At 41.4% G+C, this 26,029-nt stretch overlaps 1 protein-coding gene across 5 annotated transcripts in view; it reads left to right on the top strand.

Annotated features, from left to right (window-relative positions):
- The window catches only part of HERC2 (HECT and RLD domain containing E3 ubiquitin protein ligase 2), a 206,705-nt gene extending 184,640 nt beyond the window's left edge, over window positions 1–22,065 (top strand). For all 5 annotated transcript variants that reach the window (XM_043537697.1, XM_037898783.2, XM_037898775.2 and 2 more), the window contains exons 83-93: window positions 1,179–1,318; window positions 2,301–2,488; window positions 3,277–3,474; window positions 5,756–5,839; window positions 13,350–13,491; window positions 14,467–14,661; window positions 14,752–14,864; window positions 17,264–17,454; window positions 19,525–19,630; window positions 20,183–20,395; window positions 21,076–22,065. In XM_043537697.1, the coding sequence (XP_043393632.1) occupies window positions 1,179–1,318; window positions 2,301–2,488; window positions 3,277–3,474; window positions 5,756–5,839; window positions 13,350–13,491; window positions 14,467–14,661; window positions 14,752–14,864; window positions 17,264–17,454; window positions 19,525–19,630; window positions 20,183–20,395; window positions 21,076–21,348 (1,843 nt within the window). In that variant the 3' untranslated portion in view covers window positions 21,349–22,065. The remainder of the gene's footprint in view (window positions 1–1,178; window positions 1,319–2,300; window positions 2,489–3,276; window positions 3,475–5,755; window positions 5,840–13,349; window positions 13,492–14,466; window positions 14,662–14,751; window positions 14,865–17,263; window positions 17,455–19,524; window positions 19,631–20,182; window positions 20,396–21,075) is intronic.
- The last annotated feature ends 3,964 nt before the right edge of the window (window positions 22,066–26,029 follow it).

The raw sequence follows: 26,029 nt of genomic DNA, 5'->3' as shown, positions 1-26,029 counted from the left end.
ATTTGCCATTGGTCCAGGATTGAACATTTGTAATCCTTGATACCAAACTTGGGGAGGTGTGGTAAGAAGAAAAACTATTGTCAGTCTGACATTTCCCTCCATCTCCGTTAAAAATGACCATTTGAAACTTGCTCAAGGTGTTGAAATGTTAGCACTGAAATAATGTGTTAGTGGATAGAATGGAGGAGAGTTGGTCAGAGTTATATGGCAGTTTGTGTATGTTATGGAGGTGTCTAATTGGTTATGTATATTACATATTTATATACGGTATACAAAAGAGAATAAACATCTGTGACTGTGTCAGCAAAACCACATCAATACGATAGGAACAAAGGATGATATGAGGATTTCCCTCACTGCCTCTCATTTGACATATTTGGAGGCGAAGTCCTAGGTTGTATGCTAAATACTTAATATAAATTTGCAAAAAGAACAGGAGTACTTGTGGCACCTTAGAGACTAACAAATTTATTAGAGCATAAGCTTTCGTAAGCTTTCGTGAGCTACAGTTCACTTCATCGGATGCATAGAATGGAACATATAGTAAGATATAATACATACAGATAAGTTGGAGGTTACCATACAAACTGTGAGAGGCTAATTAGTTAGTTAAGATGAGCTATTATCAGCAGGAGGAAAAAAAACTTTTGTGGGTCATCTTAACTAATTAGCCTCTCACAGTTTGTATGGTAATCTCCAACTTATCTCTGTGTGTGTGTGTGTGTGTGTGTAACTATATGTTCCATTCTATGCATCCGATGAAATAAACTGTAGCTCACGAAAGCTTATGCTCTAATAAACTAGCTAGTCTCTAAGGTGCCACAAGTACTCCTGTTCTTTTTGCGGATACAGACTAACATGGCTGCTACTCTGAAACCTGTCAGTATAAGTATGGTTATTGGTCTATATGGAAAGAAGTGTTCATGATGATGATTTCACATTTGGCCTATATGTGTAAATCTCAGCCTAAAACACTAGTTTCTGGTATAATGGTGACTGAGTACAAATTGATTTTTGGTCCCCAATCTACTAACAACAGGTCAGCTTTTAAAGTCCTGTCTACTTGAAGACAAAGTATTATGATTTTTATGGAGTTATATCGTACAAATCTGAAAAAGTACTTTTATAACTGTGAGGTTGGGAAAAATGTTTGTACTAGTTATGTTATCTGTATGCAGGGGTAAAGGAGATTATCATCGATTGGGCCATGGATCTGATGACCATGTGAGAAGACCTCGACAAGTACAAGGGCTGCAAGGAAAGAAAGTCATCGCAATAGCTACTGGCTCTTTGCATTGTGTTTGCTGCACTGAAGACGGTATAGAGAACAAATATTTTACTCGTTCTTAATAAACTTTATTTTGAAAAATGAAACATTTTAAAAAAATCTGAAATCTGATGGATCAACATTTTTAATGGGTCAGAACCTGCCTCCTTTTGTGCTCTGACATATTTGCATACTTCCCAAGCAACAAATTTTGATTTGTGTTGGTGATCTTAAAAGGGCATGCACACAATTTTAAGGTTTTCAGTCACTTAGCTTGAAAGAAATAAGAGTTAAGTTTCATAAAATATTTGAGATGCTCTAAAGAAAACCATATAGCTTTAACAGTAATTACAAATTTGTTGAGCTTTAAATGAGTGCACTAAGCTTTTTTGTTACATAGGAAGTCTCTTGAGCTTGCTGAGATGTTTAACTTGGTAAATGAAGTATGGAAGCAAACAGTCGTGTCTTACAGAGCAGCTTACGTTCATTTTAGTGTGTTTGAATGATTAAATGTTCCTTCCAGTAGAATTGTTTCTGCATTTAATTAGCAAGTTCACAAAAATGCTAGTGAAGTGTTACGAAGTAGGCATGCATGGTGGCTAAGCTTTCCTTTAATTTAATCAGTCTGGTTTGCCATGGAACTATCAAATATAGACAGCAAGTAGTGTTTTCTATCGCTGTAATTCTTGTCCTGCTTCCCAATTTCCTCCTTGTGTTTTAGATACTTGTTTTATGTCCTCTTAAATGAGTGTGTAAACTGGGCAGTGGACATGTCTTTATATATGTTTGTACTGCAGCTAGCATAATGGGGTCTCAGTTCTGATTGATTAGTAATTCTGGGTGTTTCCTTCATGGAGATAACAAATAATTTTTGTTTGTAGTGGCTAGGAGCCCTAGTCATGGAGCATGACTATTGTGCTATCTGGTATACAGACAACAAAAAGATGGTCCCTGCCCCAGAGAGTTTCAGAAGAAGTAAATTTTATTTTCATTCTTCTCTCTGAGGGAAGTAAACATGTTTGTGTTGGTTTAGGTGAAGTGTACACGTGGGGAGATAATGATGAAGGGCAGCTTGGAGATGGGACAACTAATGCTATTCAAAGACCCCGGTTGGTTGCAGCACTTCAGGGTAAAAAAATAAACAGAGTTGCCTGTGGGTCAGCACATACTTTAGCCTGGTCGACTAGTAAACCTGCTAATGCTGGCAAGCTTCCTACCCAAGTAAGATTTTGCTTTAGTAAAGTTGGATATTGAAATTTAGTTAATGCACTTATTAAAACTTTGTAGGAGCTGTTTTTTCTTTCTAAATAACTAAGAAAATGCATGGTTTTAGCTTTGGATTAAGGCTTTCATTGCTTTTTTGTTAAGATCTCCCTCTGTTGCTCCTGTCCCTCTTCCCAAATTCAAATAGAGGTATTCCACCGTTCTAGGCAGAAATATCTTTTGTCTTTTAGCTGCCAATCAAGGACCATTGTTAATTTAGTTTGAAAGTCGAAAGAAATTCAAGTGCAGCTTTCAACTAATGCTATGAAAGTTTGATGACTTTCCCGTTTGTTTTAGTGGATCTTTCACTGCTCCCTTTGGGTTTGAAAGACCCCTTTTTGAATATTTTCCTTCACTTTTTCTTCCACTGCTATAATGTTGTCACTCTATTGCTGCTCTTGCCCATCATGTACAATAGACTGGATCAAAAGTACAGATAAGAGTCCCCTATAGGAGGACTTCTAAAATCTGAAGTGATAAAAATAATTCCCACTTCCACATTCCAATGCCACATATAACCCTTTTTAAATGTTTTCAGCTTAGTGACGCTAGAAAAATGTTTTATATACAAGTGAACTTATGCCGTCTTTAGTGCTGACAGTCCAAAAAAGCAAATATCTTAATTTCTTAAAACCAAAATCTTCTTGTATTTCCTTTACTTAATAAATTATTAATTTGTAAATTGTTCCATGCACATACAGTAACTAAATGTGTTCAATCTTAACAATATGATTGTTCCATCATAGGTTCCTATGGAGTACAACCATCTACAGGAAATACCAATAATTGCATTGAGAAACAGATTGTTGTTACTGCATCACATCTCTGAACTATTTTGTCCTTGCATTCCCATGTTTGATCTCGAAGGACGCCTTGATGAAACTGGCCAGGGACCCTCTATTGGGTTTGATACTTTACGGGGAATTCTGATATCGCAGGGAAAGGTATTTATCAGGATTTGTATTTGCATTTTCAAAGAAAATCTTAGATTATGGTAATTTTTAATTATCTACATTGTTTAAATATTTTCTGAAGAAAATGGAATAGAGCTATGTATCCTAGCTCATGCGTAAGCAATATAAATAATACATCATAGCTTTTGGTGTATGTTATAATTTCAGGTGGCAAGTGGAATTTGACAACTTGATTCTCAAATTCTGTAGGGATTGTGTAGGCTGCTGCTATCAGTTAGTTTTAAATTTTAAGTTTTCTGTTCTAATTTAGTAGAATTCTCCTAGAATATTTCGTAGAACTTCCCTTGAGAGAGTAAAACTAAATGGACTTCTTCCAAGGACACATTTGTTTTTGAATTTCAGATGCAATGACTTGGTGTTTAGCTAATTGATACAATAGAAGTGTGCAGTGATAAATACATTTCAGCCTGACTGGAGTCAGAACATGAACAGTCTCTTGCGCTTTATCTGTTGAATAAAAGAGCAGTGGTGCTAGAATCTGCGCTAAATGTCAGTGTCCATGTTTCTGTGCTTTACAGTGTCCTTGTGCCTTCTGAGAGAGTTAAACTGTAAAACTTGAAGGCTCACACCTTTGGGTGGAGTTGCGGGAGAATGTGTGTTTAAGCAAGGGGGAGTCAGTACTGGACCTAGGGATGAGGCAGCAGGCTCCAGCTCTCAGGAGGATGATGGTGTGTTAATTTACATGATATGGGCCCAGAGAGTCAAAGGTATTAACCCACTCACTTGCCAACATTAAAGAGTTTTAAACAAGATTTTGAGTTTGGTATACAGAAACTACAGCCTGCCTAGTACTGTGGAAGACACGCCATAAGGAATCCTTTTCACCTTTTATTAAGGTGCAAAAAGAAGGAAAAAACATTAAAGCATTTAAAATGCAAATTATTAAATAAGATTTCAATTTAAACATCCCTTGTTCCCTTTCCCCTTCGCTGGAGAGCGTTATTAGAAGGAAAAGCCCTCTTGTTTAGCAAAGATAAAAAATGCAGCTTCTGTCTCTGATGTTGATTTTTCACTTGCAGTCTTACTGCTGGAAAAACACAGCTCATGGTCTTATCAGCCACGTGGAAACCTGGCAAACTTGTACCAGCATTGTAGTGTGTAGGGCATTGTTTTAGCTGACCTTTCTGGTTACAGCAGCGTTGCAAAATATGCAGTTTTGGTTGGCTAACACAGGTCCTTCTTATTAGACAGAAGGAAAAAAGGAGAGAGATAGGAAAGAGAAAAAATAAGGTGGGGAAGGAAAAGGAAGTGAGTCAGAGAGGGAAGGAGAGTCAGTCTCTTGTACCAGGTGCTGTTCAGGATTCAGCCAGAGCTGGTGAAGGTGGCAATGTCATTTGGCTTCCTCTCTCTAGTCTGGTCTGGTCAGGTCATCTTTCAGGATCAGGGTAAAGGAGATGGTAGGGTGTCATCCACGATGGTGAAGCTTGCTCCTTCCCCTTCTCTCATCTTTCAGTTAGCCAGTGTCGCAGTCCATTAGCTTTTCCCCCAAAGTCTCTTTTTGAGGACCCCAGAAAGGAGGGATGGGCAGAATTATATTACCTTTTGGAACTAATACTATAACTCATTTGTGTGTGTGTGCTCGCTCACCTGCTTTAACCTGATAAATAACTCTCATTTATTTTTCTTAGTTAATAAATCTTTAGTTAGTTTATTATAGGATTGGCTACAAGGGTTGTCTTTGGTGAGAGATCTAGGGTGAAATTGACCTGGGGTAAGTGACTGGTCTTTTGGAACTGGGAGTAACCTGAATATTGTAATTTTTTGGTATAAGGGACCATCTGTCACAAGAGAGAGCTTGCCTAGGTGGCAAGATAGACTCGAGTGCCCAAGGAGGCTGTCTGTGACTCCATGTTAAGGCTTTATAGGGCTTGAGGAGTTCACACTTGATACTTGGTTGGTGAAATTGAAGTATAGAGCTCACAGCCAGTTTGGGGGTTTGTGCACTGCTTCTTCACAGTCTGCCCTGGGGTTGGTACCCACACTCCTGAGAAACTCCAAACAGCTTGACACTAAGTAACGGTTTCTTGTGCAATTTATTCCTTGTTATTGATAGTATCTTCCTGAGGGTTAAGACAGCAAGATGCAGGTTTTCTTGTTCTTTGGTAAATCTCTGTTGTATTCACCCCACCACCCCGCTCCCCTGAGCGGAATTAAGCATATGTTTAAATCTGAAATGCCCACAGATTTAGAATTGTATTGTAATTTTGGCACTCCTCTATTATGTATAATTTTTTATATTTTTATTTTTTAGGAGGCAGCTTTCAGAAAGGTTGTGCAAGCAACTATGGTGAGAGATCGTCAGCATGGGCCAGTTGTAGAACTCAACAGAATACAGGTAATGTAACTAAAGCTGTGATTGTAATGTGTGGCTAACTCTAGTGTTTATAATGCAAAAGCTAATGAGATTAATTATGCGCTCTTATGAGGAGGACTGCTTTAAGTGAGTGATCCTCTTGTGGAGTGCACCCCACTGGATTTGATTCCAGAACTTCCCTTTGGCAGTTACAGTGCTTTGTTTAATGACTGAGGGTATGTCTACACAGAGCTCTCGACTCTGCACAGCTGGGGAAGGATGAGTCCAACACCTTCCTGGGCAGCCACTTGGTCTCTCTCTGGCCCCCTGTCCCTCCTGGGGCTGTGTATGCAGGGGTGTCTAGGCAGCGTGCACTGTCAGGGCAGCGTGTGGGAGCCAGTCCTAAAACCTTCCCACAGCGTCAGTGTCTCAGGCTCCTCCTTGCTGCTGTGCAGAGCTTCCCTTTAGCGAAGACCAAAGCTGACGGGCGGGAGGTGACTCCCAGCTGACGGGGTGTTGGGAGTCATCACTCACCAAGCTGTCCTGAGCCGGGAGCTCTGCCACTTCCCCTGCCTGCAAAGCAGCCGGTTGATCCCGTTCCGCTCTCTGTCCCTTGCTCCCAGCCTGTCCCTCCCCCACCTTCCCTGGGGCTGCGTGTCCAGAGGCACCCAGGCAGTGTGTACTGTGAGGGTGGTGAGTGGGACCCAGCCCCAAACTTCTTCTCCTGGGAATCCCTTATACCTGCCTCCCCAGGTGTGGCAGGGGCAGGAATAGGAGATCCGCAGTGGGTACTTGAGCACACTGCACCCCAAGGCCTGGGGCTGCCCTTCACCGATCCACGGCAGCCAGGCGTGTGTGTGTGTGTTTTTCCTCTGAAACTTCAAAACAGACAAAATAAAAAACCAAACAAAAATCCCTTCATTGAACAGCCCAGTTTAAAAATTAAGAATCACAAAGTTTCATGTTAATAGTTTGACAGCCCTGGAGACTGATGTCCCAATTATCCTCAGAACAGGGGCAGATGGGTATTTTACTACCAGTGTGACTCAGCCTAGAAGTGGAGAGCCCAATTTTCAGATTAGATGACAGATCAGTATAAAGCCTTCTGAAACTGCAGCCATTCTACTGAGACAGCCACCAAAGGAGCCAATTATGCAATTTAGGTACTCGTGCTCCTTGTGGGCACCTGAGTCCCATCCATCGCACACAGTTAGTTTTCCCACAGTGCAATAGGTTTGTAGAGCTACAGTGTCGACACTGTGACGGGGGGAGGTGCTAGGGACCTGGCTACTTTGGTTCGAGCATGGGTCAGATAATCCCTTAACCTAGGGTTAAAATGCAGCGTAGATGCTCAAGCCCAGGGTTCCCTGACATGGGTCAGCTGACTCAAGTCGCACTAACCTTAGGCTTACATTGCTGTGTAGACTTATCCAAAACGTCAGACAGACTACTAGAGAGATAAAATAAACTTGGTTGAATGTGCTGGAGATGGCTGCTTATTTATGTCTATTACTCTGTGTACTCTGGCACGTTAGAGTTACATTATGCAGCGTGGGATCCCTTGTGTACAACAGGGCTGTATTAATTTCTGTGGCTGATTGGCAATTATGTAGCAATGCCAACTGATCAAATCATTTGAAAGCCTGCTTGGTTCTTAAGAAGTAAGAAAAATTGGTAGAAAGGGGTAGAAGGAGCTGAACACTGCTTTGGAGGGAGCAGGGGATTGTGAAGCCATTCAGGGATAGGGATTTCTAAGATGAAAGGATATCATCATCCATTCTAGATCCTAAATTCTGTGGGAGTGGAGCTCCCCTTTAAATGACTTACGGGCTGCACATCTGAGGAAATCTTCTGCCATGACCAACTCTAATTTTGCAGGAGCAGAGCTCTGTATCTGCACAATTTAGGAGCCTTGAATGACAGCTGTATTTACTATAACCATCTCCTACTCCCTTCTAGATCTTCAGTCCTTCATTCTGCTATAAGCCACCTTTCAGTCAGCCATGAAGTGCTGATCTCCTGTAGACCCCCTAAATAGCAGAATAACAAGCTAGGGTTTATACAGTGTGAGGAAAATTGTCATTTTGTTTAAATTTGTGGCACAGATTTATACATCTTGGCAAAAAGGTAATTTTTTGGGCCACTTGTGTGGTTGCTTGATTGTGTTATATGTGGCTGGCTATCCTACCCTTCCTCCCTCACCTTCCTCTTGGCAACTGCTGTTTTTTCTCCTCTCTCTCTGTAAGATTTCACATTCATTAATACTGATTCCCCCCACGTTGTCTACAGCCCCCAGTGCTCTAATCTCTCCAAGTCACTTTGTAGCTTGGTTATTTCCTACATTGTCTGATCCCTGCAGTTTAATAGGATTGAATTTACACCAGAGAGCTTCCAGATCTAGTATACAAGGCAGCATTTTGGGATACAGAGTTGTGCACTTCCTTTTTAGTAGGTTTAAACACTTTGTAGTTGGTGCAAAGGGCATGGGGTGGTGGTGGTAATCAAAACTTGTGGGGTGGACTACAACTATCAAGACATCTCGTGCTTGACAGTGTGACAAGCACATATAAGGACCATCTCATGTAAATCCAAGGAGTTATATAATATCAAGAGACGTTGGTAGATTCTGATGTCTGTATACCCCTACATTGTCACGTGAGCAAAATCAAGATAAACTCATATGACTGAAGCGCATTTTGAAATGCCCTCAAGTATACTTAGGGAACAGGATATTAAACTCTTGTCCTTTCTTGAGTATCACATGTGGTCACATTGAGGGATGTGGTTATTATGAGAGGATTCTTCCCCCACATCATTGACGTTGAAAAATGTAATGCCAAGCCTTAGGCCAGACAGGCCTTTTCCGCAAATATTTCTGTAACATTGAATAGTAAAGTACTCTTTCACTTAAACTGACAAGAACTAAAACTTATATAGTCCTTTTGGTTTTTTCCCTTTCGTGTTATGGTACATAACGTAGAAAGTTGGAAATCTACCTTTTTATGGAATTAGATGAGCCAAATTAATTTTTTGAAAATTGCAATGATCTGGCACTTTTGTTAATGACCCGAACTATATTCTGCTTTGTTTATACTCCACTGCCTGCTACCTCTTCACATCAGGGAATTCTCTATAAATATTTAAAGGCTTTTGGCTAGCCCACCTCTTCTGACATAATTCTGTGTAATATAAAGAGCGTGCTGCAGCTTTGAATTTTTTTTGAGAAGCTTGACTAAGAGCATCTTCATCTTAGCTTCCTTCTAATTGTGTTTACTTCCTATACTCTCAAATTACCTTTCAGTAGTACAGTTTCCTCATATCTATAACTTAAATAAGTAAGGTCCTATTTGAATCATGGGATGATTATCCAAAAATTGCAGCTGAGTTGTGGGCAAGCCGTGGAAAATCATGGAAAATTAATAGACTTTATTGTTTGCAGTTATAAGGTCCATTATTATATTTCCATGATTTTTCCCTGTTGGCCACGTGGGGCTGACAGTGGCGGCCTGGGGCTGAGAGCGGGGCCCCCTACTGTTGGCCTCCCCGGGCAGCCAAGGCCCCCACTCTCAAAATTGCAGTGGAAGCCTAATAATTGCAGTATTCACAGTTTCCACAATATCATGAATTAAGAAGGGCTTTATAGAGGAGACAGTAGTGTCTAAGATGTTTGGGTCCTCATGCCTGTTATTTCCATTGTGGAGTAGGTTAATGAAAACAGGATTTTCCCCTGTCCTTCCAATCTTCATTGAACTTGGATCCTTAAACCCAATCCCACCTGAAACAAACTGGTAGCTTCCGGGTCCCACTTTGTGTCAGGAACAGAAGCATTATTCTAGCCCAGAGGTGTCATAGATGTGAAGGCTAGAAAGGACCATTATCTAGTCTGAACTCTTGCATAACACCGGCCGTAGAACCTCACCCAGTAACTTCTCCATCAAGCCCATAACTTCTGTTGGAGTTCTTTTAGAAACATCTAGTCTTGATTTAAGGACTTCAAGTGATGTAGTTTCCATCATGTTACCCTAGGTAAGTTCTAATAGTTAATTACCCTCACTGTTAAAAATGTACACCTTATTTCCCATCTGATTTTTTCTAGCATCCAACCATTGGCTGTTGATATTTCTTTTTCATAGAATCATAGAATATCAGGGTTGGAAGGGACCTAAGGAGGTCATCTAGTCCAACCCCCTGCTCAAAGCAGGACCAATCCCCAATCAAATCATCCCAGCCAGGGCTTTGTCAAGCCTGACCTTAAAAACTTCCAAGGAAGGAGATTCTACCACCTCCCTAGGTAACGCATTCCAGTGTTTCACCACCCTCCTAGTGAAAAAGTTTTTCCTAATATCCAACCTAAACCTCCCCCACTGCAACTTGAGACCATTACTCCTTGTCCTGTCCTCTTCTACCACTGAGAATAGTCTAGAACCATCCTCTCTGGAACCACCTCTCAGGTAGTTGAAAGCAGCTATCAAATCCCCCCTCATTCTTCTCTTCCGCAGACTAAACAATCCCAGTTCCCTCAGCCTCTCCTCATAAGTCATGTGTTCCAGACCCCTAATCATTTTTGTTGCCCTTCGCTGGACTCTCTCCAGTTTATCCACGTCCTTCTTGTAGTGTGGGGCCCAAAACTGGACACAGTACTCCAGATGAGGCCTCACCAATGTCGAATAGAGGGGAACGATCACGTCCCTCGATCTGCTCGCTATGCCCCTACTCATACATCCCAAAATGCCATTGGCCTTCTTGGCAACAAGGGCACACTGCTGACTCATATCCAGCTTCTCGTCCACTGTAACCCCTAGGTCCTTTTCCGCAGAACTGCTGCCTAGCCATTCGGTCCCTAGTCTGTAGCTGTGCATTGGGTTCTTCCGTCCTAAGTGCCGGACCCTGCACTTATCCTTATTGAACCTCATCAGGTTTCTTTTGGCCCAATCCTCCAATTTGTCTAGGTCCCTCTATATCCTATCCCTGCCTTCCAGCGTATCTACCACTCCTCCCAGTTTAGTATCATCTGCAAATTTGCTGAGAGTGCAATCCACACCATCCTCCAGATCATTTATGAAGATATTGAACAAAACCGGCCCCAGGACCGACCCCTGGGGCACTCCACTTGACACCGGCTGCCAACTAGACATGGAGCCATTGATCACTACCCGTTGAGCCCGACAATCTAGCCAACTTTCTACCCACCTTATAGTGCATTCATCCAGCCCATACTTCTTTAACTTGCTGACAAGAATACTGTGGGAGACTGTGTCAAAAGCTTTGCTAAAGTCAAGAAACAATACAAATTTACATATTTCTGTTAGATAAAGAGCCATCTATTATCAGAAATCTCTTCCCCATATAAGTACTTGTAGTTTGTGATCAAGTCACTTCTTAACCTTCTCTTGGATAAACTAAATTGATTGAGCTGCTTTAGTCTCTATCAGGTATGTTTACCAGACCTTAAATAATTTTTCAGCATCCTTTCTGAAGTCTGGTCTCACTAATGTGTTCAATATAAAAGTGATTTGAAGGAGGTCCATGTTTACTTATTGTCCCTGGGTTGGGATATAAATTAAGGACTTCCCTCAATTCATACCTAATCTCCCACAGATATGAATGGAAAGTTTGGCATCACTGCACTTCTATTTATTATTTATTTGTTCAATCCCTTATTGTCAGTGTCACTGATGAGAACCCTCTCCCCCTTTTAGGCTGCCACTTCTTCTGGTCTTGGTTCTCTTTTCCCTTTTCTGTTTCTGTTCTCTCCTTGTGACTCTCCTGTTCTCCCCCCCATTTTCTTCCCTTCAGCAACACCCAATTCCCATGCTTAATTCCTCTCTTGTTCCTAAAATGATCATTAATAGTTAAGGTTAACACTGCAGTGGGGCATTGTCGTCCTTTCTCGTTTAAATGAGATTAATAGGGACCAGGGCATTTCTCCCTCTGAGTCATTGTTTCAGGCTTTCTGCAGATCAATTTACACTCAGTTCATGTTTAAAAGATTATCTCTGCAGAGGGCTAGAAAAAGTATTATTTTTTAAATGAAAGTTGAAATTTCCACAATCTGAGGTTTGCAAGGCTGCATATAAATAAATCATGAGAGCTGGATCCATCCCTATTCTAGTCTTTTCCCTAAAACATTCATAAATGCTACATATTCCTAAATGATCTGGAAAAAGTGGTAAACGGTGAGATGGCAAAGTTTGCAGATGATACAAAATTATTCAAGATAATTAAGTCCGAACCTGACTGCAAAGAGTTACAAAGGCATCTCACAAAACTGGTGACAAGGCAACAAAATGGCAGATGAAATTCAGTGTTGATCATTATTTTGCATTTGACATTTGGAAACATAGTCTTAACTATACAAATAAAATGATGGGGTTTAAATTAGCTGTTCCACTCAGGAAAGAGATCTTGGAGTCATTGTGGATAGTTCTCTGAAAACATCCCCTCAATGTGCAGCAGCAATCAAAAAAGCTAAGTTTAGGAACCATTAGGAAAGTAATAGATAAGACAGAAAATGTAATGCCACTATATAAATCCATGGTATGCCCACATGTTGAATACTGTGTGCAGTTCTGGTTGCCCCATCTCAAAAAAGATGTATTAGAATTGGAAAAGTACAGACAAAGGCAAGAAAAACTGTTAGGGATCTGGAACAGCTTGCATATGGGAAGGAATTAAAAAGTCTGGGACTGGTCAGCCTAGAAAGGAGGTGACTGAGGTGGGATATGACAGAGGGCTATAAAATCATGAACGGCATGAACAAAGTGAAAAGAACATAACACAAGAACCAAGGGTCACCCAGTGAAATTAATAGGCAGAGGGTTTAAAACAAACCTAAGAAAGTACTTCTTCACATAACACCCAGTCAACCTGTGGAATTCATTGCCAGGAGATATTGTGAAGTATAACTGGGTTCAAAAAAGCATTAGATACGTTCATGGAGGATAGGTCCATTAATGGCTATTAACCAAGATAGTCAGGGATGCACTCCTGTGCTGTGGGTGTCAGTAAACATTTTACTACTAGAAGCTGGTATTGGACTTGATAAATTGCCCTGTTCTGTTCATTCCTTGTGAAGCATCTGACACCCGCCACTGTCGGAAGATAGGATACTGGGCTAGCTGAACCGTTGGTCTGATCCAATATGGTCGTTATGTTCATTCTTCCCTCGTTGCCTCACATTTGCTCTGGGTGATGGATCAGAAGGGCTGAGGTGGGGAAATGTCTTGGTAGGAGGTGATAAGTGGAAATTTAGACTGATTCTGTCTACTTGTGCCTGGGGGAGGGTGGGGCAGTTGGAAGAGAATGTATGGTAGTAAGAACCTGGCAGGAAGGGGAGATTACATCTCTAAAAAACCATGGATCATTTGAAATTGAACTTTGGACCATTAGTGTATATATCAAATTTAGCCTGTGTAAATTCCTTGGCATAGGTACAGAGTCTTGTGTGAGTACAGTGCCAAGCATGTCAACAATATTCAGTAAACATTGTTATGATCTGATGTAACACAGTGTGGTACAGCCACATTATAACGTGCACTTGTTCACTTGTTAGGTAAAGCGTTCTAGAAGTAAAGGTGGATTGGCTGGTCCTGATGGTACAAAGTCAGTGTTTGGTCAAATGTGTGCTAAAATGAGTTCCTTCAGTCCAGACAGTCTTCTCCTACCTCATCGTGTTTGGAAAGTAAAGTTTGTTGGTAAGAATTACTTTTTTTTCTCAACCCTACTTCCCCCATAACCATATTCTTTTATTCCTTTTTGGGGGTAGGGGGTGGTATTCTATCAGAGTGGCGGGGTGGGGGGAAGAAAATGCTTAAAATGTTGAGCAGTGCAAGGCCATTTTCCAAGAAATTCAGGCCCCATATTTAGGTTTTGTTAAACCTAGTATCAGTAGAAATATTTCCATCATTGTAATCTTAAATTCCAAAGATAATGCATTTTAAAAATCAAATATTCTCAAAGATGCAGATTTCTAACCCAAATGTAAGTCTGAAATTGAACCTGACTAGTTAATTTTCGCTAAAGTCACAATTTGCATTTCACTTTAATGGTAAAAAGTAAACTAGATTAGGATGTTGCTAATAAACTTCCAATCTGTGGCTATATTGACATTTTTAGAACTGTATCAAAGTGAAAGACTAATGTTTTAAAAATATTCCCTAAGAACCTTATGTTCACTGAACCTTTTATTTTTCCTGCCATCCTCCTGCTTCCTTATTTTGCCCAATGGTGGCACAGTAATAATACCTGGTACCTTTAAGAGAGAATACAGTTTAACCAGGAGCTTAAAAATATCATAATATAATTTAAATAGGATTAATTGAAACTGCACTCTTAATCAAGGTCATGTTGATTAAGCAAAGTAATTTGTTTTGTTTCTTTTTGTAGTTCTTAAATGCTAACTTTGCAAATGTTTTAAAATGTCTGGCCGTTTATGGTAACGCTTATACAAGGTTGTAAAATAATCATGTCTGTCAAGGAAGAAACTATATTATAGAACCAAAATTTAAAATGCATTAAATTATTTTATCAATATGAGAATGTAGCTTTTAAATACAATTTTTCTATTTATCCTTCGCAAAGGAGAAATATTAATACATTTAATTCAGGACCACATTTGGAAACGTTCTTGAAATGATCTGCATGTTTAAACAGACTTTTGTTTTCACAAGGCGAGTCTGTGGATGACTGTGGTGGAGGTTACAGTGAATCAATAGCAGAAATGTGTGAAGAGCTCCAGAATGGGCTTACCCCTCTCCTCATTGTGACCCCGAATGGAAGAGATGAATCTGGAGCAAATAGAGATTGCTTCCTGTTAAACCCTGCTGCCAAGTCTCTCTTACATATGAACATGTTTCGTTTCCTGGGTAAATTTCTTAGCAGCACTGTAATAATTTTACCAAATCTTTGAGCATGTGAAGTGTGTAGTATTTAAAAAATATTTTTTACATGTCCAGGTGTGCTGCTGGGCATTGCTATCAGAACTGGCAGCCCTCTAAGCCTAAATCTGGCAGAACCAGTATGGAAACAGCTGGCAGGGATGAACCTAACAATTGCTGATCTCAGTGAGGTAAGTGTGCAGTTTTTGATCATAGATCTAAGGACGTCTACCTTGTGGGGACTGTTCCAGCACAGCTGTGGTGCTGTAGCTATCCCAACATGTACCTGCCGTATAGATGCAGTGTGTACATTGTCATAAGAGATTTTTCCTGAACTATAGTTGCTACATCGACAGAAGCATTTTTCCGCCGATCTGGCTGTGTTTACTCTGGGGGTTAGGTCGACAATAGCCATGTTGCTCAGGGGTTTGAATTTTGTTACACTCCTTAGTGATGTACCTTCGTGTCCTTAATTTTAAAGTGTTGACTAGGTCTAATTTACAGAAAGTGAGAGAGAGCTGTAGATGGTGGTTGCATTTTGACTAACCTTTTTATCTTTGAGCCCGTGTAAAGCTCTGTTTTGTCCTTAAAGTTAGAAATTTAAATAAATTGAAGTCTTATGAAAAGAGTTAAACTAATTGTTTGAATTAGAGAACACAGTGAAGCCTGTCGTAAGCGATCACAAAGGGAAATGAGAAACTGGTTGCTTAAAGGGGACTTTCTAGTAAAGATGGATCAAAATTGTACACACACCGCTCCTGAATTGTTTGGGATGGACTTCTAGGACAAGAAGTTGTGTGGTGTAAGGGATGGTCTTTTATGCAGTTTAATTGTATTGCTACCCTTATAGTAAAAGCTAATCTCCAGAGGTACACTTCTGTATATTTCTGCTCTTGAGTTTATGCATCTAGGAGACCAGGCAGGAACCTCCACAGCTTTGAACATTTAAAATTTTAGAGATGCTCTTATGAGAGGCAGTGGCCCAGTCAGCAGAATGCTGGATTGGACTCTGAGTCAGGAGACATTTCAAGCTCTGCCACTGGCCTGATGGTGACCTTGGGCAAGTTACATCATCTTTCTGTGTCTGTTTCCCCATCTGTAACATGAGGATAATGATACTGACCTCTTCTATAAAGCACCATGAGATCTACAGACAAATAGCACTATATAAGAGCTAGACACTTTTATTAGGATCTTTGTTACAAGAGCAGTTCCTTTCCAGCTGCAGTCAGCAGAGAAGTTTTGTAAGGGCCATATCTCAGCTCACAGCAGTGCTTAACTTCACAACATCTCATTCATATGTTTTCCCAGGTTCTTACCTGTCTCTTGCGTCAGTTTTTTACTGTTAAAGATTTTTTTTTCTTTCACTGATATGCTTTGAAGATGCCTGTAGTATTGTATGAATATTAGATGTTCTCTGTTTGCCTGATTGTTTTTGTTTGCTGTATGGTTACAAGGAGTTAATTGCAACAGGAACGGTAGACCTTTAGTTACCAATCCTTAGAAGGACAATGCAGGTGGTTAACTGGCTGGCTGGCTCTATTGGGGAAAGGTTCCAGCATGTAACCCTAGGGGAGCTTTCAAGATGGAAAACTGAAACAAAGAACTTTAGAGCAGATTAAAAAACCTGAGCCCCTGAGCTTGAAGGTGTAGTGGGCATACACGCAGTGGAACTGCAGGAGTTGCAGACTGTCCTTCTCACTCTGAGGTTGGGGTACCTGACATAAGACATGCCTGCCTAAATTTGAGGTTAGACAGTTACACATGTAGACAATTTCTGTTACTATCCCTTAGTTTTTGTTATGATTGTATTCCTGAGGTTGAGATTTGTTCTGAAAGGGCTGTTTTGGATCACTGTTTTCATACTGGTCACAGGAAAGTATTGCAGGTCTCGAACCCAGTCAGGCCTGCTGAGGAATCATGGTTTACACAGGGGTACTTTACTTCACGACCCAGTCTGAGAGTGGGAGAACTATAGGATTCCCAATTCTGCCCCAGGGAAGTGAAGTGCAGGCATGACATCTGGAAGAGTTGCACTCAGAGATAGGAGGGGTCAATGCTGCAGCGAGCCCTGAACTGTGACAATAGTGGTCCTGTTTTGTGCATATTGTTTGTTGTTGCTTCTGGAATGTATTCTCCTTTTTCTTATCTGTGTCAGGTTGTTTGATGTTTACTGCTCTGAGAATTCACTTAATGTACTGATCTATGTTCTTGCCAAGCAGGACTCCTGTGAGGTGTTGCAATGTTCTTTTGAGAACAAGAGAATAGTCCATGTGAGGCACCTGTAAATCCAGTCTCAGTGGTGATCTGGTTTCTTGGCAGATACTTTTTCCTTTCCCTTTCTGTTGCGGGAGGGGGAGGGGTCACCTGGACCACAGAAACCAATGAAGTTTCATGCAGAATACCGTGCTACTCTGTTACTTAAAAAGCCAGTTGGATGACTGTCGTCATATCAATTATTAATTCTGGGTAGTTTGTGTGACTAGTCCCCTTTGTCCTATTGTGAAAAACATTCCTGTGCCATATGAAAAGTACACAGAGGTGAAGAATAACTTCAGTTTTAGCTCATGGATTTATTTTCCTTTGAAAGGTCGATAAAGATTTTATTCCTGGGCTTATGTACATTCGAGACAACGAAGCTACTTCTGAAGAGTTCGAAGCCATGAGCCTTCCCTTCACAGTTCCAAACGCAAGTGGTCAAGACATTCAATTGAGTTCCAAATATACCCATATTACACTGGATAATAGAGCTGAATATGTGAGACTGGCAATAAATTACAGGTTCGTTGAATAACTTCACTAGTTTAGATTTAAAGAAATTGTGGGAACTATAGAAGCGTTGCTTTTACGCAATGCTATGCAATGTAGTGCTCTGGCTTCGTGTACAGTATTAGCCAATCTTTTCCCTGTCATTATAGTGTAAATCAATATCCTTTGAGAAGGAAAAATGGAATCATTAGGTCAGGCATATTCTTGAGAAAATAAGGGGGGATTATTTCAAGCTCACAGTGGTGGCCAAACTGTCTCGTCATCTTGGCTTGCCCAGAGGTTGATCCAGCCTCCTCTGACGTGGGCTTCACAATAGTTGTCCATGTCTGTCATCTCCAGCCTGGCTTGCTGTAATGTGTTCTACTTGGGCTTATCCTTAAAGTTCTCTCAGAATTTCCAGTTAATGGAGACTGTCATTAGTCTCCTTTTAATGTGGAGCAGAACCACAAGAGCCTGCTACATCTGGACTCCAATCTTTCCCTTGGCTTTCTATTCAGTTTTAGATGCAAAACTGAAACAGCAAGTTTTGCCTCTGGCAATTGACTTGAGACTTCAATTGTTTTAAAATTATATTTTAAAACGTATCTTCTAAGAGACAACCTATCTAAATTCTCAATCACTGAGGGACAACCTACACTCATTCCTATATTTGCTTTCTACAACCAATTCTCTGTATAATTTTTCATGAGTGATGTATCCGAATATTTGGATGTTAATATCTAAACTATATCATTAATATATTAATCTTCTTTGGGTTATTGCTGATTATGTACTATATGTATTGTATTACTTTTAAACAAATCTTTGTACTTTTGGATAATTCAAGCACTATACCCAAATGCACAGACACTCTTTTCTTAACGTATGTATTATATCATTTTAACATTAGCTTTAGTAAAAATTTTATCCTCGCTTTTCAGTCCTTGCCTAATGCCATCTAACCATCACATGTCAGGCAGATATACTCCAATTTGGCTGAGATGTGCTTTAGTTCAAGATAAGAGTGTGGGTTGGAAAGGTGGCTTTGTGGCCCCGGATTTGGGGGATGGTCTGATTTACCTTGCTTACCCATGGCTCACAAAGGGCTTTTCTGACCGCCAGAGTTTGCCAGGAATAGGAATACTGCATCACTCTCCCCCTTTGAGTAAAAACAGCCTTGACTGTTATCTTCTGCTCCACCCTCATTTTTGTGCTTGTCTGTTCCTCCATATAATTAGATTGTCAACTCTTTGGGGCAGAAATGGTCATTTCATTATATACGTACACGGGGCTTTTAGACAAAGTTTTGCAAAAATTAAGTCCATTTTGCTGGAGATTGCATGGGATCTTGCAGATGAAATCATAATTAAAGATGGAGCATTAGCAACTAGTTTTTAATATAGTGTAATCCTTTAATATAGGATAACTTGCCCAACTTTCATTTTAGTTGTTAATCTGACAGTAATTACATCCAAGTTCACCAAATTTTGAACCTCCTAAATTGGACAAGAGCATAGAAGAAAAATCTTTAATGAGAACGGAGAAAGTTTAACTAAGCTTTTTTAATGTGAAGACAGCTTAGTCATTTTATAACTGGCATTCCCACATACTTTCATACTTCATGTGCAGCTAAAAGGGATTCCAAAAATGGTGAAATTCTTTCCTGCCTAGAAAACATTAAGCAAATCCCAATCTTATTTTAAAAACTAAGGCCCAATTTCTACCCCTGAGTGCCTAGTTAGGTTCCTGAATCCATATGTAGACACATAAATAAGTGCTCTAATCTTCAGCAGCACTGAGCAGCCTGAATCTTGAAGTCAGTGGAGCTGGAGGTGCTCTGCACTTCTTAAACTGAGGCCACTTTTAATTAAATAGCTATATTTCCATTTAGGAGCCTAACTGGGTATCCCAGGATATGAAAATGTTGTTGTCCCAAATGCTTATTGATTAGTATAAATGAGGCAACAAATTGGCATAATTAAGAAATAATTTTTGGACCGTAATTTTAATTCACAATGCAATGCTTAATTTTAATGCACAATGCTCAAATGATCACGATAAGCGTTCACTGAAACTTATTTCCGCTGAAATGTCTTTCTGCAGGCTTCATGAATTTGATGAACAAGTTGCAGCAGTTCGGGAAGGGATGGCCCGGGTTGTTCCTGTTCCTCTTCTTTCCCTCTTTACGGGATATGAACTGGAAACAATGGTATAGGTTTTCACATTTGCTACTTCTGCTGGATTGATGATGTAAAATTAGGCCATTTACTTGAGTCTTACTGATCCAACTCTCACGTTTTAGCTCTAGTAAAAACATGCAGTCTAATTATAGTAGATTGCATGTAATTTGTAGGTGAAGGAGAGGAGTAGCAAATATTTATATAGTTGTCCGATCATACTTTCACAAGCATTACTTTTTATGCAGTTGGGCAGTGTGCTGTAATAGATTAAGTGTGGAGCTAAGAACCAGGAACTGCTGAAATCTGACATTTGACTTGGAAAGAGATCATTGAAAGAGCTGTTGAGGGCTAATTCAATTTTGTACAGCACTTCAAAGTTGTAAAGTGTTAAGTTTAGTCATTGACCCTGATGCTAAGCTTCACTGTTTGAAGGAGTTAATGGACCATAACTAGTAGATGTTTGGAATGTTCATTTTGTCATTGAAAAAGCTGATTAAACTTTTTGATGGGAAGAAGGGAACAAATTGCTTTTGACTGATTTCTGATCAGTTCTTTTTCTTCTCTTCATGTTTTAATTTCAGGTATGTGGAAGCCCAGATATCCCACTTCACCTTCTGAAGTCTGTAGCAACATATAAGGGAATTGAACCTACCGCCTCCTTGATACAGTGGTTCTGGGAGGTGATGGAATCCTTCTCCAATACAGAACGATCTCTCTTCTTACGTTTTGTATGGGGCAGGACAAGGCTACCTAGAACTATTGCAGACTTCAGAGGCCGGGACTTTGTTATTCAGGTAAGGTCAAGAAACCTGCAGGTTGGTAATGAAGGAGTGGTGGCAGACAGGAAAATGTGTTAACTTCACTAAACAAGTTTAATATCAAGTTCACTTTAGAGTTTATAGAGCAATAGAGGATGCAAAATGCATAACTAAGCAACAGACTTTCATTTAAATATTGTCCTTGGTCCAACTCTGGCTATTTCCTGCGATGGGCAATTTATTTATTTATTTATTTATTTATTTTTGAGATACCCTCCTCCAAACCACCACCTCCTGCCTATTTTGCTTCTGTTGGTGAGTTTCCCTCAGTAGTAGTCACCCTTGATTTTGCTAGTATTCACTTAAGAGACACATTATCGTATTAAATGTTTCAACTTCATACACTGAAGCTATGTTTTTAGCACTGGAGGATTTGTTTATATTTTACCAGTTACATAGCGAATAGTTTTTTATCTAGCTTGTTCTTTAGTATATACTATTCATTTCTAAGAGCCTCATACTATAGAGAACCATGTTTTTGATTTTGTATGAAGAAGATATGTTTGACTTAGTTATTACTTTTAAAAGTCTTCTTAACATCAGGGTAAATGTGTGATTTTTTTTAATTACTTTTTTTTAATCCTAGTCTTATTTTAATATGTTATCTCTGTGTTGTTGAACAATAAAACTAATGGCTTGTGACTGTTGTCTGACAGGTTTTGGATAAATACAATCCTCCAGACCATTTCCTTCCTGAGTCCTATACATGCTTCTTTCTGCTGAAACTGCCCAGGTATTCTTGTAAGCAGGTACTGGAGGAAAAACTGAAATATGCCATTCATTTCTGCAAGTCCATAGACACTGATGATTATGCCCGGATAGCACTGACAGGAGAGCCAGCTGCTGATGACAGTAGCGATGATTCCGACAATGAAGATGCAGATTCTTTTGCTTCAGACTCTACACAGGATTATTTAACAGGACACTGAAGGAAATAACATAAGAGACAAATACGTCACAAGCACTGGGGCATGAAACACCACTAGTGGCATTTGAGCAAAGGAGTACAGAATATGTGTAACCAGAGGAATACTAATCTTCTGAACGTTTGTTACTCACAGTAGGAATAATGGAGTATAACTTAAGACATCTGCTTAGAATAAATGGCATGGTATGTGGGCATTTAACATTTATTTTAAGAGTTGAGTGTCCCCCATAAGACTGCACTAAATTTAGAAGCTTTGTGTTTACTAAAGTGTTGTAAATGTTTATATACATATGGTAGTGCAGCATCCAGAAAAAGCAGTGAAACCTTTAAATTGTGGGTGCAATAGATTTTTTTCATAATAAGTGTTGTGTTATGTGTAACTTCTTGATTGTATATTGGAAATACTGTGCAACAGCTGATAGTATTATAAATATTTCAATTAACTTTACTAGAAGTTTGTTTATTAAAAAACTTTTTGAACATTAAATTATCAGTATTCCTTGAAATACATCTATAGGTAATTAAACAAAAAAGGTCATTAGGTTCACCACCTCCCCTTGTTTGTATATTTTAGCTTATGCATTATGTATCTCAAATCGATACCTTTCTGTGAACAGCATCATAATTCTTATCATGGAAAGTGTATTGTATATAATTAATTTGTGCCATGTATATGCAAAAATTATAATTTCCCTCTAAATAAAACCTCTGTCACAAAGACTTTAGTATGACTTTTTATGGTAATGTATAGAGGGTACGTAGAAGAGAACTGTAAAATGGTTTAAATCTTTAAGGCTGTATCTATGCTAAGTTCTTTTTCTGCAGCCCAGTGTCACAACCCATTGGCCCGCTCCCTCAGGGGGTTCCCTGGGGAGATGGACCAGCATTGTATGTTGCTAACGCTGTGGCAGGCATCACAAGGCATTTGGGGAAGGGTGAAAGGTGTGAGTGTGGAGTGAAAGATTCCTTTGCAGGTTACGAGAGGCCGTAGAGGGAAGAAAGGAGAAGGGAATGGGTTAACACTCCAGCTAGGTCCGAAGATAAGATGCTGACTCCAGCCGAAGGCCACAGCGCGCAACCAACTCTCCGCTGCCTGCCAAGAAAGATGGGGGCCTGGATTCCAACCAGGAATGAGAAAGGATTCAGCTGAACAGAACTGCAGGGGCTGCGAAAACTAGTGAGACAGTGAAGGCCAGCGAGGGGGAAAACAATAGCTTTTACGTCTCTGAAGCCGATGTGTTTAGGGAACGCTGAGGAAGCCACGGGAAGGCAGGTTTGGACTGGTTCAAAGAGCATGGGGGACAGATGTCCATGAACAAGATGCCCCCAAAAGACCCCAGGACTTAAAACCCTCCTGAGAGCTGAAGCAAATCGGAGATCAACAGCGGACATTAGACGGCCTGTGCACAGGACAGAACTCTCGTCTACCCTTCCCCCTCTTCTTACATTACACCCAGGCTTGGCCAGCCTCGGGTCGTGCATGTGTGAGTATGAAAGTGGGTTAGAGCTGTGGCACTAACACTTTCTTTCTTCCTCTGAGTGATGTGGGAGCGTTCCCAGCACTCACTGCTGTTGTTTTATTAATAAAACTTCAAAACTTAGTCACTTGGTGTGCTCCTTCATCTCCTCCCCTAGTGATACTGCGGCCTCAGCCTGATCACCTGACGCCTCAGGCAGATTGGTAACATAATTCTGTCACGCCAGTACAGTAACTCCTCACTTAAAGTTGTCCTGGTTAACGTTTCATTGTTACATTGCTGATCAATTAGGGAACATGCTCATTTAAAGTTGTGCAATGCTCCACTATTACGTTGTTTGGCTGCCTGCTTTCTCCACAGCTGGCAACCTCCCTACACCCCGCCCCCCCTCCCCCCCGCGGCGCCTGCCGGCAGAGTCCACAGATCAGCACCTTCCCCCTCCCCGCCGCCTCCTGCCCATGGCAGTCAGCTGGCTTGTGGTGTTTGGGGGGCGGGGGGGGGGGGAGGAGCAAGGACTTGGAGCACAGGCTTCCCCTCCCTCCTGAACACCGCAAACCAGCTGATTGCCCCGGGCAGGAGGCAGTGGGGGGAAGGAGGGGGAGCCTGCATGCTGAGTCCTCACTCCTCCCCCTTCCCTCCTGCCTCCTAAATGCTGCAAGCCAGCTGATTGCCACAGGCAGGAGGGAGGGGGGAGGAGCGAGGACTCAGCATGCCTCCCCCTTCCCTCCCCGCCTCCTGCCTGCGGCAATTAGCTGGCTTGCCGCGTTCAGAAGGGAGGGGGAGGAGCGAGGATGCAGTGTGCAAAGTAAAGGGGGAGGAGGGGGGAGGCAGAGGAGGCAGGTCAAGGGTGGGGGCTTGGGGAAGGGGTGGAGTGGGTGGGCTGAGGGTTGAGTGATGACGATCCTGACAGGGAATGCAGCCCCAAAGTGATTAGGAAAAAGAAAAGGAGGACTTGTGGCACCTTAGAGACTAACCAATTTATTTGAGCATGAGCTTTCGTGAGCTACATCGTGATGCATCCGATGACGTGAGCTGTAGCTCACGAAAGCTTATGCTCAGATAAATTGGTTAGTCTCTAAGGTGCCACAAGTACTCCTTTTCTTTTTGCAAATACAGACTAACATGGCTGTTACTCTGAAAAGTGATTAGGGGAGTTGGTCATCTAAATGACTTACTATAAAGAAATTTACCAAGAAAAAAAAAAAGGAAAGCAAAACAATCTCTAGATGTGTTTTTTCCAGTTCAGAAAGTTCAGCAAGAGGAGCAGCCGGACAATCCACCCTCTTCCACTCTCTGACTCCACCACCTCAACCAAGCTTCCTACTCAGCAATGATGATTGTAGTATTAAATCGCTTGTTTAAAATGTATATAATGCCTTTTGTCTGGCAAAAAAAAATTTTCCCTGGAACCTAACCCCTCCTATTTACATTAATTCTTATGGGGAAATTGGATTAGCTTAACTTCGTTTCACTTAGTCGCATTTTTCACTAACATAACTACAACATTAAGTGAGGAGTTGCTGTATCTCCTACAATTCTGCTGCACATGTGCTTCTCTCCTCCTCTATGCAGCTTTCATAGATGAGCCAAAGCTGCATTGCCTTGGCGACGTCCTGTTCTCCCACTTGTTGACAGATCTTCTGCCTCTGCAGCAGCAGACAGTGGTGGTTCGCTTAGCTCCCATTCTTTTTCTTTTGACTTCATTGCTTTGGGCATTTTTCAGGCAGTTTGAACTTTTTGCTTCATGCTTCCTTGCCACATCCTAGTCCAGTGTCTGAGCAGTGCAGTGGTCACAACACCTAAAGCCCCTGCTGCAGTTCCTCCTCACTGGGCTCCTCTGCCCCATCACAGGCATGGCAGAGCAACTGCTCAAGCATCAGGCAAAGTCCAGAAAGCTGCTTTGCATACAGAGCACCTTCTCAGGCTCAGCAGAAGGCAAATGATGCCCAGCCTGCTCCTAGTGAGCCAGCCACCCCTAAGTCTAGTAGGGCATAAAGGTCTGAGGCACAAGCATGTTGAGTCCCCTACCCACCCAAGTAGGCATAACTCCACTACAGAGAAACCAACCAAGAGACAGATCAGAACAGACTGAGACTCTAAGGACAAAGAGGACTTTATCCAGCCTGCCCAGGGGGGTAAGTCCTGGAGTAAAACAGGACCACAAAGATAACCCTACTGGGATACTGGTCCCCACCACAAGGCCTAAATTGGGTCTTAGATGGGGAGAGATGCTGGGTTCCTAAATAGCGCCCCCTGCTTCCCCAGTCTGGATCAGATCCCATCCACAGGAGAGTGGGACTCGGATGAGAGAGAGACCAGGGGAGGGGAAGAGTTCTCTAGAGGGATTTGGCTCCGTGTAGAGCAAGTCCCAAGAGACCACATTCTGGCCATGCTCAGGCAGCCACACCTGCAAAGTGTGCCAAAAAGTCAGAAAAGCCCAGAAAGTACAAAAATATCCAGAAGGCACTTGTCCTTTGAGTCAGTTGCTGCTGCCTCTACCAAGAAAGGAGAGCTCTTGGGCTTAGAATCTGAGCAGGACTCAGGTAAAATGGAGCTAAAATTCCCCCTACCCTTCCCTGGAGAAGTTTGAGATCATGTGAAAAAGTTTGAGGCCATTTGGTCTCTCATTGGCCCTAAGAGTCTTTACAGCAATGCTTGTGGTGATCATAGCTAGGCTCAGGTCACTCACCTATACCCCTTTCTGGATGACATTCTAATCAGAGTGCTGACCTAGCCTGGGTTCTAGAACACCACAGTGTGAACTTCAGATCTCCTGGAAGCCCATGGTTTTGTGATAAGCACCAAGAAAAGTTCCTTGATCCTGGAAGTGGACATAAGTATGTCAGTGGCAAAGTTCTAACCATTACTCGACCGGTTCCAGAAGATCCAAGATCTCATTGCCATCGTGCACAAGTGCGCCAAACCCACCCTAGCTTGGTGCCTTCAGCTGCTGGGGTCATGCATAGGGATCATCCCACTGACAAGATCCCACAGCAGGCGCCTAGGCCTTCCTTCTGAAAGTATGGGACCTCTCCCTAGAACACGTGAAAAATCGTGTGATGAGCCCAAACCCGGTACTGTACTCTGCTCTCTAGCATGATGGACAGTCCCTGGAAACATCCACAAGGGGGGCTTCCCTATGCCTTCCAGACCCTCTGGTTCTCACAATGGATGCCAGCGTGCTAGATTGGGGAGTACACTTGG

Source organism: Chelonia mydas, chromosome 1 (assembly GCF_015237465.2).
Source record: "Chelonia mydas isolate rCheMyd1 chromosome 1, rCheMyd1.pri.v2, whole genome shotgun sequence".
In the NCBI taxonomy this organism is placed as follows: domain Eukaryota; kingdom Metazoa; phylum Chordata; order Testudines; family Cheloniidae; genus Chelonia; species Chelonia mydas.
Note: the sequence above shows the minus strand (reverse complement) of the source record. Positions and strands in the feature narration are given on the sequence as shown.